This window comes from Drosophila suzukii, chromosome 3, assembly GCF_043229965.1.
Source record: "Drosophila suzukii chromosome 3, CBGP_Dsuzu_IsoJpt1.0, whole genome shotgun sequence".
Classification (NCBI taxonomy): Eukaryota; Metazoa; Arthropoda; class Insecta; order Diptera; family Drosophilidae; genus Drosophila; species Drosophila suzukii.
In genome coordinates, this window is record NC_092082.1 from 62,670,244 (window position 1) to 62,684,164 (window position 13,921).

Here is a 13,921-nt window from a genome sequence, read left to right on the forward strand (position 1 = left end):
GGCTGAAAACACAAATGAGCACAGCAGGGCCGCAGAGTGCAGATATAATTCTTATAAATAGACAACAACAGCGGCCCTTGTCGACAGTTGGCAATCATCATCGTCAACCAACTAGGCAAACATAAACAAGGGCCAAGAAAGGCCAACCAAGTTGCCGAAGCTCCCTATACCCTGGGGTTCCTTGGAAAAGCATTGATGGTCTTGTACTGATATAACTAAACGAAAATTCGAACTGAAAAAGTTAAGCCCAAAGTGTTGAACTCACCGTGATACCTAACTTGGCTCAGTTTTCTGATCATAGAATAATAATAATCATAAACATAATATTTTATAATATTAACATGTATAATTAATATATTTCTTTTATTCACATTTCGCCAATACAATATTATAGTATCCAGACTTATAAAGTCGATACTAATCGCAAATTTTACGTGTTACACTGTAACTTAAATTTAATATTTTGTATTATGTCAAACATTTTTTGAAACTTCTAAAGGTTTTTTTAAATTTATGTATTAAGCTGTTAAAATACCCTATAAATGGCCATTTTACGAGGTCCCTCATATTCTGGTCGTCATCAACTACAGAATTTGACGCCATTGACTTAGTTCGGCATGTTTCGACCTCCCCCCGACCCTCACACACTCCCACTGAGACGACAGAGACAGATAGAGAACATGTCAATATTGGCAACAAAGCATTGTCATTAATGAAACCAAATAAAAACATTAAATGTTAGCTGGCATGGCAGAAAAGTACACACGAAATACACAAAACTGTGTTCAGAATTTCGTGTATTTGTGGACACACGCAGTCGTACTATTTATCGTGTGGGTCTGTATTTGCCTGGAAAAGTTGTTTCACAAATAAATAAGCGCTTCGAAATGGAAACATTCGCTCCATTGCCCATAAATATTTGTTACCGCTTATGTTGATTCAAATGGTTCGGATTGCTGCCTGATAGGAGGTTCGGGGTGGTTCAGATAGGTAGTGGTTACCGGAGTTGGATTCGATTCCATAGCTGCTATTACTTGTCATCCACTTAATACAATACGTCATTAATGTGTACAATACGACAAATTATAAGGCACAGCAATACGGGAGAGTTATAATCTTAAAAATAAAAATATTTAAGAATGTGAAAATATATATCCTTAGAATTTGAATCAATTGAAGATGCAACAATATCCAGCAGGGTTTCCTTAAATGACATTTAATTTAGAATGAAAGCAAAAAGAATCATGAAAATAGGGGCATCTAAGCATTAAAAATAAATGATTAGCCACGCCCAAAAAGTTTTTGGCGGATAAAAAGAAGGACAGTATCCTTATTTTTATATATGTTTATTATATGTTTTTTATTCACTGCACTGTTGTAATTATTTAACCTGCTGATGACTTCAGAGCGTTTACTCCTATTCTTTTTATGGGCAACGAATTGTTTTTTGCTAAAATAGGCTGCAAAGAATTCTCTCTGCGTGCCTCATACGAGTAACGTATTCGATATCCCTCGGATCCGGTTTTGTAGAAGACAACTAACGATCCTTCATGAGGTGCAGGGAACATTTGTCGGATTTCGCCTTCGACCTGAGAATTTCCTCCAGCGTCCTCGACCACCGTTTCACGCCGAAAAGCCGATCCATCTGGATGATTGATCTCCAGCTGGTATCCTCCACCGAAAGCTGGTGTTAACTCGAAGAAACTAAGACACAGGAAGAGTGTCCACTGCAAATCGTGACTTTATTAATTAAACATTAATGCTGTTCTGTACACTCACTGATATTATTCTGAAAGACATGATGTTGTGCTACCTGCCACCAAATTGCAACTAGTCAAGAAGTGTCCGAAATCTCGGCTTATTCGACAAAATTTAGCTGATCGAAACAAGTTTAGATGCAAAACAAAATATATTCAGATAAAAAGTGGTAAGACGACATTAGAACAAGCAATCCAGGTAGATGACTCGAATCTTTAATTACACTTTCGATTGCGAGTTATTCAAGCATGAAATTTAGTAAACTTTAATTTTAGAACCCTCAATAATAAGTTTATAACTTAGACATGATTAATTTTTTTCCTACATGTTATTAACTTTAATGTTTATAATTTAACAACTTTATTATATACATACAGTATTTTTAAAATCACACCTAGGCAATTATCAGATGAGTAAAAAGCAATAAAGGCAAGTTTATCATGTGACTGAATTTAATACAATCCAGACCATTACTTATAAGTATTTATTGGATTCCTCAGTAAGAGACTTTTTAAACTGAAAAACGTGTCTTATTAATTATTTTGACAGCCTGAAAGTGTTGAGTGGTGAAGCGGACTCTTGTATTTATTGAAGACCGATTGAAGTAAATTCTGTGAACGGCCTCTTTGATTTCTCGACTTTGGTTTGGAGCCCCAACCTGTCTTCCCTTCTATCTTATCGAGGGCTGGCACACACAGTCACCTGTTCGATGTCTGTTTTCCCCTTTTAGCGGCATGTGTCTGCCTATCACTTACCACCTCAATTTTCCCGAAAAACCAAATGCATCTAATAAATAGGCGCACAATTAACAAGTTCCAAGTGATTTATGCCGACGTCGCCGGCTCGCTTGGGTTGGTTCTGGGCTGTCAGTTGGGTTGGGATTGGTTTGGTTTGGTGTTCCTCTTCGGGACTGGAACTGGGATTTTATGGGCACCCCGACCGTGCTACGAAACAATGCAAGAGATAATTTTTTACGAGCCACTCGCTGGGCTGCTATGCCTTCGAACGCCATATGTTCGGGATGGGAATTTGACAGGGAAAGGGCAGGTAGTCCGTGGATATACTCGTATGGTCCGAGGTCCGGGCCCCTTTCACAGGCCGCGTGTGCAATTAAACGATTTCGGGAAGGGCGTTGGGCATGCGCTCAGCCTTGACAGCGAATCCCATTAAGCAGTAAAGTCAACAGAGGAGCTCTCAGATCTGCGTACTCCGAAGGAAGGGTTGTCTTCAGGGGAAAATCAATTTTATTTCGCTGGTCATAAAGCATCCGAGCTCCTAATTGATTATTCAATTTGAGATACTTGCAGGAAAAACGTCACATTGTATAAGTCACGTCGCATACAATTTTATAAGCAGTTTTGGTGGGTAATTCCATTATTCCAAGTTATTTTAATAGATCAGTTTTTGTTATTTTTACATTTCTTAAAAATGAAGATAACCAACTAGTTTTAAATTTATAAGAATCAATCAAAAAGTCGTGTTACGTTTCTTTCATAACTTGTCGAAAAAACCCAATGTTCCATACCGAAACATCCTCAGAGAAGAACGAGTATTTTCTGCGAGCAGTGGAGAAGTTTCCTCGAGCCATCTGAGACAGTTGTCCAGGGAAAACTTTTCTAATTGCTCCGCCTGCAAGTTTTCCCTCATAATTTCCAAGCTGCGGCGGCGATTGAACAAAGCAATATTTGCCCAAGCAATTTTCGGTTCAAAAAACTTTCCACGTTCCTACCCGAAAGTCGAGCTGAGACGGCAGAAAATGTTGCGCCGGAAAATGATTTCCCAGCCACGTACTGCGGCACGTTGCCAACTTTAATCTCTCGGGCTGATTCCGTTCCACTCGGCTCCACCCGCCCCCACTAATTTTCGTTTAAAAGCGGAATTTATGTGAGCTCAGCAGTTTCGCTCCTAATACCAAATCAAATAGAACTTTTCTCGCCGGGCTCGGCTAGCTGAAATATACGTATTTTGGCGGGGAGGAGCGAGGAGGAGGCACGAAAATCGCTTTGTTGGCCGGGCTCATCTTGATTTATGGTCAGGGGAAGTTCGCACATTGGAGATGCCATTATTTTGCGTATTTATACAAATGCTTTCCCCACACATGCACATGCATACGTGCCTCACCATAAATCAATAAATGAAATTTACACGCATATTTTGTGTTACGTGCTGGGTGGAAATTTATTAGATAAAGCTTCTCCCCGGAGGGGAGCGGAAAAACTTTCCCCAATGGAAACTTGAATCTGTCGAATCATCGGTGCAATTCATTTTTCTTCATTAGACGTAATCTGGGGTTTCTACGGGTCATCTTTGGGAGCAGAAAAAGCCTGTTAATTGCTGCCCAGCCCCACTCCTCCCTCGACGTTTGTTCAATCAAAAACATTTGATCATCTCTGGAATGGAATCCTTAGAAGTCTTGTCCCGTATCAAAGCAGATAATTTATGCGGTTGCTTCTCGGAATGGATAAAATGAGTCTGTGGATGCGATGACAGGCCCAGAGACCTTGAAGGGAGAATGAACATACGAACATGCGGGGATATACTGCATTCAGAGAAGTCGAGACAATTGCACTTGAGCGCTGCTCGGTCAGAAGGGAAACCCTAGAGCAACAGAAACAACATCTACATCATCGGGCCATTTGACACCCAACGAATTTTTAATTAAGGCCGCGAAACAAGAGAAACTGCTTGACTGGAATCCCATCTTAAGATGCTGGAACTAGCATTACAGTGAAGTTTTCCCACTATCTGATTCTCGTAGTCTTACTTTAAGTCATTGGAACAGCGTTTGAGTTGACAGTGGGAACTCGCTTCATGGGTAGTTTAAATATATGAAGACCAACCAATAGTATTTTATGGGTACATTTTTTATTTAAAAAGTTTTTAAAGCCGTAAATTGGTTAAAGAGTGCTAAATGTTGCATACACTTTCCCATATGTAACATACCCATAAAACTGTACCGGGTGCAAGAAATTTAGCTATGGCCAAAGACAGATATGCCAGATACGCGAGGAGAGAGCGGAAGATATATGGGGCTGTACCTACATATACCGCAGCCCCAGAATGCCCATAAAAATTGTCCGCATTGTTGTTGCTACTGCAGTTGAAGGAAACAAAAACAAAAACGGCTGCAGCGAAAAAAGAAGCATATAAACAACAATGTCATCAACATAATTGTATGTCAAGTGAGCGGGAGCAGAAAAAACGATGAAGCAGGCCCATGGGCGGATGGAAAGAATACTTTGGGGGCTTTTTAATACTTTCAGGGGGCTCTCAATATTACATTAAACTGTTCCATATAAATAAGAAACTTTGAAAATTTACAGGCGGCTAATGGTCCCTACATATAAGTCTGTTATCGGATACCTGCTTCGTTATAAAAGCCAAGCCATGTTGCCGAATCATCCATATAAATTAGATATGTATGTCGTAGGACCTTTAACCCCCAGAAACTTCCCAAAATTCCGCCACTGTCCCAAGGGCAGGGGCTTTAAGTAGGGGATTGAAGGGGCTGCCTGCTAACTATAAAAAGAAAAAGAAATGGCTGGGTGAAAAAGCGATGCCAGGAACCACTCGAACTCGAGACCATGACGAGACAATGCAATCAAAGGAGCCACCAGCAGACGTCGGATATTCGGGGTGCAGTGGGGGAGCCCCTCCGATAGACAGTCGGTTGGGGCAATGAATGAATGACGAGTCGTGCATATGCAATATTAAGCCATCGCAAACAATAGAGGCGGCGCTGGAAGAAGGGGTAGATGGGTCTTGCCCTTGATGATGAACACACTCCTAACAAATTGCAACGCGCCAGATGTTTCAGGGGTTCGGTGCAATTTAAGGAACTTTTTAACTATCTACTTATTATTTATCCTCACATTATTTCCTAACTCATATTTGTTTTTGACATTTTTTTGAAATATAAAATTATATGATCTGTAACTCAGTTTTTGGAACTGAGCCCGTAGGACATCCAGTATTCGATGTACATTTGTCACTGAACCTACCCCTTTGTGGGGTTATCTTCTCCGAGTGCGGCTCATATCGGATCATATGTACAATGTGCGGCTTAGACGATGCGGGTCGTCCGATGACAAAAACACGGATTTAGCTGCGGCTGCACCTAGCATTTAGTATTTTACCATTCACGTCAGCGGCATCATCAGGCGGCAGCCTCATCATTGTCGTCTCCAGCCCCGCCCCTCCCCTCTTGTCCCTCGGCCATTCAGCCATCCAGCCACCCATTGAACCCCCTGTCCCATCGACGTCATCGTCATCGTCATCAGCAGCAGCAGTCGTCGTCGTTGGTTTGTGTGTCATTGAAATGAAACGCCGGGCGACGCCTCTTGAGCGGAATTATTATTACCACTTATGTAGTCGCCATCGCCAGCAGAAGCAGCACAAACTGGCATTGTTTTCCCACTGCGAGGCTTGGTTTTGTTGGCTTTTTTCTCTTTTTTGTCTCGCTTTCCTCGCATCCGTGCACTCAGAAAAAAATCAGTAGAACTGGATCCCATTTTGTTGTCTATCCTGCTTTAAGGTACCCAATCCTTGGTGACAATTTCCTTACCGATATGGAATATGTTTAATCCAATTATAGGGGCATTCAATTGGAAACATCCTCTTCTGTCTGAATGTGTATACAAAGTTAGATCCGTTAAAGAAGTCATCCAAACTTAATATATTAAACCTTTATCTTCGATTTCAGACATTTCTTCCACATTTTACCTCGAGTAAACCCAGATTTTTCCTCTCTGTATATGCAACTTTGTGCGCTGGCTACACTCATTTCCACATGAATGCATCAGCAGCAGCAGGAATCGGAGGAGGGGTTCCCATGTGTGGCATACCACACGAAACTGTAGACCCATACCCATGCCCATTCCCGATCCAAACCCAGCCAAACCGACCCTGCCATAAACCGCAAGTCGTTAAAAAAAATTGTTTGAAAATTGTAGCAGCAGCAAATACTTGTAAATAGATGATGATGATGATTCCGCTGCGGATGCAGATGCACAGGAAGGTGGAGACCCTTGCTCCAGATGTAATTCCGCATAAAACATATGGACACTCGGAACCCCCTAGGGTGTCATTTGGATATCACCATTGAGAATAGAACACACTCGAAAGCATTTCGATTTCACAATACTACTTAACTTAAAATGAAATTGAATTTAACTTAAATAGAAATAGTCGAAGTAATTGCAAGATCACTTCAGCTTATCAACAATCGTTTGATCTTCTTGGTGCGACTGATTGTTCAGTGGCTTACTTGTTAAATATAATATTTAAAAAACCCATAAACATGTCCTTGAACAACGTGTATCTATTCTCGGTTTCACGATCCTTGCAAAAAATCCAGTATCTCCTTTTTGATCAAGTAAATTTTTGTATGGATTGGGCAACCAAATAATTATGTATAGTGCAAGTAATAAAAATAATACTAATATAATACTACAAATAATTACTAAAATAATAAAAATAGCTTAGTGCCTCGTTGACTTAGAAAGAGATGGATATAGAAAATAAACTTGACGTGTTACATTTGTAGATCACAAAATATAAATTATTAAACGAATATCATCATTCAAAGAAGATCTGAGACCCCCACGCTTTCTACCTAGAAAGATCAAGTTTGGTACAACAAACATTTTATGTACATTTGCAGAGACCAAGCACACATCCGTCTGTGGCTATTTTCAGCACAGAATTCTTGGCGATTTCTCTTCGATTGCCACTCGAGGAGAATGGCAAGTGGCTGTCAATCGCTGCTCTATATAAGGTCTCACATATGCCTACATAGCATCCGCAGAATGCCCCTAATGTCCACTTACCAGCAGCCTACTTAAAAACATGCCGTGCATACGAAAATGGCAATCGGCCGAGACGCAAACTTAGAAGCATGCGGAGAATCAGACGCGGACACAGACATCGGCTTAGACAGAAGCCTCACATCAATAGTCCGAGATAGGCGACTTTGGGAGAAAAGAAATGGGAAAATGCACCTAAAGAAACAGTTAAAGAAAGTCTTCTTTAAGAGGGAAAATGAATGAGTGCCCTAATGAAAACACTAGATTTTATAGGCCACACATCAATGACAACACCAATAGCTAATAGTATTAATGTGTTGTTAAATAAATGAGTTGTTGATCGAATCAATACTTTGATTATCTACCATCTCTGGAAATGTTATACATAGCGTTCCATTAACTTGATGGTTCATTACCTCTTCAAACTAATATAACCGAACCCCAATTAAAAGCAAGTGAGTTCCATATCATTAAGGAGTTTAACAAACTGACCACTGACCGTTATAAAATCAATACTAGGCATATTATTTTTCCGAGTGCGAGGCACTCATTAAATGCCAAGAACATGCGACAGAGACAGCGGAACTTGGACGAGGGAACAATAAGCCTGCAGACTGTGAGTGAATGTGAGTACGGGTGGAGGGACTCGATGGGTCGACGTCTTAGCTGGATTGAGGGGTTGCGTCGCCTCCATCGGCCCATTTCAAATTCAAAACCCAATTGCCGGTCATGCGAACATTAATTACACAACTGCGCAATGGCCAACTAACGACAACAGCTATAGCATGTCCAATATGCGTGGTTATCTGTCCCCAAGCCGATCAAGTTAGAGATTGCAATCATTGGAGAATAAAAGAAGATACGATATATCGACTAAAGATATTTTATAGGTTACTTATTTTCAGTTCTTACAGAAGAGATTTCTTTAGAACATCGTGTTATTGCACTGAGAAAATTCTGACGTTCTCATCTAAGTTGAAAATGTTCTTAAAAATAGAACGACATTTTTAAGTTGAACATGTTTTATTTTTCCCGAATCAAGTTGAATTGGCGGTATTTAAGTACATTGTATGTACAAATAAACTATTAGTTCAGTCCTCAGTGTATACTTATGTTTTTAATGTTATGTGTTTAATGTTCTCAATTCAAGAACAATGTTCTTAATTCAAGAACAATGTTCTCAGCTCAAGAACAATGTTCTCAGCTCAAGAACAATGTTCTTAGATAGTTTTCTCTGTGTGTCGTTGCAATAGTTTCTTGTACTTAAGAAACAAAGTTCATTAAGATAAAAATTAAGGTTGCTTATATATATATCAAGTTCCTTTGAAAGTAAGGTATTTTTCTTGCATTTAGTATCTTGTAAACAATCATTAATGTTAAAGGGTCAGTGTGCCAACTTCATAATGATATATCGATACTTTTACCATCCCTTGATCCAATCTTGGTGTATTCCCCCCTCCGCCGATTCCTTCGGCGCCCCTGACTATCTGGACTCGTGGGCTGGCTAAATGTTGCTCATTAAAGTAAATTACAATTGCTGTTTCGGCGTTTTTCTTGTCTTCGTTTGCATGTCGCATGTGGGCGTGGCACGTACTTTTCCGAGGGGCGGAGGGGTCTGCTGGCCCGGGTTATGTGTAATTAATTTTGATTAACGGTCTCTGTACCGGCGAAAACTTTTAACTTAACTGGAAAGCATATTGCACGAGCATTTCAGTGCGTTACATTTTCCTTTTGGCCGTCCAAAGTTTCGTGGAGGAAGCTTGAGGGAATGGGGAGAATGAATAGTTGCTGCTGGGATTTGGTGGTTAATGTTAAATGAAAGGTTACCTGTAAGGGTTGCCATCCATGACGGCCGGGGAGGGGCTGATAAGTTGCCAGAGGCTGTGACTCAAGCCGAAGAACCTGGAGTTAAGTGGGGGAGGAAGTCGAGTCGGAAAGTTTGCCACTCGTTGAGTGCGGATGTCATTGCGGGGGAAATAATCAAAGGGTGCTTTCTTGGGATTTAAAATTGGAACAGGTGTAAGAGGAGCGGAGTAGCTTATTTACTTTAAATAAAATCTGTTCCTAAATCATTTCATGAAAGAATTAAACATTTTTAATGTATTACCTATTTATAAGAAAATATTATGTAAAATGATATCTTTTGATTAACATACTCGTAACTTTAAATAGTACCTTATATGTGTGTATATAGGTACAATACAACTTTGATTATAAATGCCGCATATCTTGCAAGTAAGGTAAAATGATTGGTTGGAAATGAGGTGTGATTATTTTGTGAATAACTAATATTTTATCAGGTTGTAAAAATCTAAGCTTCCTCCAATAAATCCATAACTGATTAGCTGCAGCTTGGCCCTGGCAACAATGTCTTGATTAATTAATACGCCCACAATGCAAATTGCACTGCCATCCTATCTCGTGAAATATGGCACAGCTGGGCCTGTAGTAAACCCAAGTCCCCAATCCCCGATCCCCTGTCCCACTCCTCCTTTGAGCTTGTGCGGCGGGCGGAGGAGGAAAGATGTATGGAAAAAATGATTGCCTACTCCGGTGTCATAAATTAAAATCTAACAAAATAAATCAATAAAGATTAAATCTCACGAGAGGCACACACTTTGAAGTGCTCGTAGTTTGGAGGCATAATCCAGCTTGCTTTGTCTGCCCGTATCTGAGTATCTCTATCTGTCTGCTGGCATCTGTATCCGAGTCCGCATCTGTATCTGTATCTGTATCTGGGGCCTCCTCCGACGAGGAAAACGTGTGTCTGCATATGAAAGCGCCGCCTTGTGTCGCCCTCCTCTGTGTGTTTTTGTCAGCCCTCGGAAACTACTTAAGTATTTAGGTCTCTGCGCTGTCGCCTCGCATTTTGAATGCTGAATAGGTATTTAAATTTCATACAAATTCTATGGGCAATGTCTGAGGGGTCTGCGTCTTTTGTAGGCCTGCAGAAAAGCGGTTCAGCAATGCAAAAGGCCGCTCAATTCAGTCAGGCGGAAAGGAGCTTAAAGCCCCGTCCCCTCGCTCGACATCCGCCGACTGTTTTTTAGGCTCCAGCAGGAAGAACAACGAAAATCAGTCGGATACACTCACATGTATTGATAAAGAATGCATGCGCTTTAATAATACGCAAAATAATAATGCGAGTAATAAAAAAGCTGCCATGCAGCAACAACAATGCAAATGAAACAATCAACTTTGGGCCACACAATGGAGGTTTTAGAAAAAGCGGCAATCTCTTTTTTTGTTTTACGATGGGGTAAATGTATGTATACTTATATGGAATGCCCCATTGTTGGTTCTGGCTGAGCATGACATAACTCAGCTTTCGACGCGGATTATCCGCAGCGGTGTGTAAGCTTAAACTGGTCCATGATTATAAAGCTATATCAATGGGTGGTCGTGTTCCCGGGATGAATGCCTGAATAGATGGATGGGACTGGGCTGGTTGCAACGTGCCCATAAAAAGTTGCCCAGAGGTTACCCATCCGCACAGAGTTACGGGTTACGAAGGGTTCCGTTGGATAAGAATTTATCGCAGATGATGTGTTGCAACTTCAGTCAACAACGGTTGCGTTTCTAATGGTATACCATGCGATGTTGCATTAAATTTTAAGACTCTTTTCTAAGATATGCTCAGGTAAGACTAAAAAACAATGAAAAATGTATTCAGCCATACTTGACCTGATTTTTACTGAACAGGATTTTTAAATAACAAAATTGTTTAGCTACTTGACAATACTACTTTAAATTTTGTTCCACTCTTTTTATCTAATCCCTTTCAGCAAGCTAGAAACAAAAGATTTTCTTCCGTTCATATATCATTATGATTAAGAAGCTCATGGTTAATTTAGATTAAAAAACGTATCAAAGAGTCCAAACCATTTACCAGTTCACTTTCAAAAGATTACTTTTTGTTGACTCATTCCTTGGGACGTTGGCTTACAATAGTTCGTATTGCGACTGATTGTGGCACAACAATATATCTTTCTACCTACAAAAAAGAATAGAACATTTGGAAACTCGGACCCTTTTCCAAGCGCCCCACCCACAAATTCTATGCCGCGGACTATTATTTTTTATACTTTTTAATGAACATTGTGCCACCACCGATCGATCCTTGCCCAGTCACTATCATCGTGACCAGCAATCCGGCAGTCCAACAGTCCACTGGCTTCATTCAGCCACGACTGAGCAGATAAACGATAAACGAAAATGGTGCCCGAACACTTATTATTAATAAGTGCACATTAATGTTTGCTTGATTAAGCGCTCAATCAAATGAAATTCTATACGCATGACGGTCGGAACGGAAAAGTGGAGGAATATGCGGAAAAGGAGCGGAGTGAACAATGCATAATGGGCGAGAAAGAGTTTTTCAGAACCCAGTCGCAGTCCTTGTGGATGGAACAATCCCCACTAATTCCGATGCCTCATTTCGAGTAAACATAATTTATAACATGTGATGCCCGACCATTCTATACGGGTTTATTCTGCCCCGTTTTTTGTGCGCCTGCTGTTCTGGTTTCGTTTTCCTTTCGCGCCCATCAATCATAATAATATTCCAGTGCACACACATCAAAGGAGGAATCTCGGTCTGCGTTTTATTTTCGGCACTTGAACGTCCGCATATGTATCTTTACTGCTGTCGAAGTACACTACAAAAATAGTGGGCAATGTAATCTATTCCAAGGTAGTTCCAAAATACAAAAAGTGAATAAAGACAAAGTTATCTTGTTGTTTTTATAGATCAGATATAATTTTAAAATTGTTATTCAATACCTTTGATCAGCCAGGTTAAATAGAGAAGGTCTGCTTTTCAATGTGAGAGACAAATACAACTGCTTTTGGCAAGTTTATAACTTAGTTTTTCCCTCATTTCTACTTTTCAGAAAATCCCACCGTAAAAAATCACTTGAGATATTCTTTCCCGTGTAACTGAGTCTGTATCTCCCTGGATTTTTCAGCGGAAGTGCCACGGCGACGAGGAGATGCAAGCTGCACCTTGCAATAATGTCCGCCCCTCAGTCACCGTCGTCACTTTAATTGTTTGCACAGCAGCCGAGTTTCGTAGGGATCTGGTTTTTATCTGGCCCGACACACATTTACCGTTTTGTGCCCCGGCCATTGTTCGTCCACAAGGACCTGGCATCGTGTGAATTTCTTAGGATCCCGGGAAGAGGGTTCTGCGTTTATTTGCAATTTTTTGCATTCAGCCGAGAGTTCAGGATGTTTGCACCTTTTCACAGTTAGGATAAGCGGATGGATACGGATGGATGTATCTCTGTGAGAGTGTATCTGGTACGGTTACAAGGTATCTGGTTGCTTAATGACAGGTTGACAGACGCGACCTTCCCCTGGATTCATTAATGCGCCATACGAAAGCAATTTAATATATGCACTTCGCCTCCGGAGGCACAACAACAACCCCTAATGGAAGGGCAGCGCAACCGAGGGAAACCCTTTAGAAAATTGCTCACAGTCGAGTGTCTCCAAAATGTAAATGCAAATACAACGGGTACAAAAGTATCTCAAGTATTAAGCATTTCACGACTTGAGTGCGAGTTGAATTTTAATGCGGCCTTCTCAAGAGGCGCACACAAAAATAAAAATGAAAAAGAAGAAAAGAAGCTCAAGTGCCCAAGGAATCGGAATCGGAATCTGAATTGAAAAATGCTGAACAACAAGCAATATAAAAAGCAATTGCTATAAATCAAATAAATCATGGGAAGCTTAGCCATAAGAGTGGAGCGTATTTGCACATGCTGGGAATGACTTCGAGACTACTCGAGAGCCAAGATCCCAGGGAACTCCACTCAGCCAGGTCTGATATCAGCTGGCTTTTGAACCCGTTCGAAAGCCGAGTTAAAACGCACTTCCAAGCGAATGCAGCGCTCAGCGGATCGCATAAATTCAGAGATCACATCAATATAATTAAATGGAATATTGCGCCACTCAAATGGGGGGATTAGCAAACATGTTTCGTTCTTATTTATCTGCCAGACTCGACCACTCAGATTTATGGTCCGCGTTTGCGATACCTGCATACTAATTAGTTCGATTACAAATTGTCGTAAAACGTTTCAAAGCATCTCGCAAAATGTTAATTTCGACGTGCGCCTGCTGATGTTGCTAAATGAGTTCTGTAATGAATAAAGATATCGGTGGTGAACAAAATATAACTGTACTAACTAAGGGATGGTACACTACTTTTACTAGCTAATGGAGCCTTTGACATTATTCTATATAAGGAATGTTTAAGGAATGTTTAAGACACTATGAAAAATATTCAATAAGTTTGGTTAGCAACATAAGTCTTTACTTTAAAGAATATAATATTAACGCCTTCAAAATGCAGA

The 13,921-nt window shown here is 40.5% G+C and overlaps 1 protein-coding gene across 2 annotated transcripts; it reads right to left on the reverse strand.

Moving 5' to 3' along the window:
• Nucleotides 1-1,336: 1,336 nt before the first annotated feature.
• Nucleotides 1,337-1,860, reverse strand: LOC108019440 (uncharacterized). Of its 2 annotated transcripts, none has more exons than XM_036819352.3 (2): nucleotides 1,777-1,815; nucleotides 1,337-1,727 (listed from the first exon to the last, which is right to left on the reverse strand). In XM_036819352.3, exons 1-2 carry the CDS (start codon nucleotides 1,798-1,800, stop codon nucleotides 1,386-1,388), a joined length of 366 nt encoding a protein of 121 aa, XP_036675247.3. In that variant the 5' UTR covers nucleotides 1,801-1,815; the 3' UTR covers nucleotides 1,337-1,385. The 2 variants fall into 2 exon arrangements, with proteins under 2 accessions (XP_036675247.3, XP_070852578.1); XM_070996477.1 differs by having other exon boundaries at nucleotides 1,338-1,727; nucleotides 1,780-1,860.
• Between the last annotated feature and the right edge of the window lie 12,061 nt (nucleotides 1,861-13,921).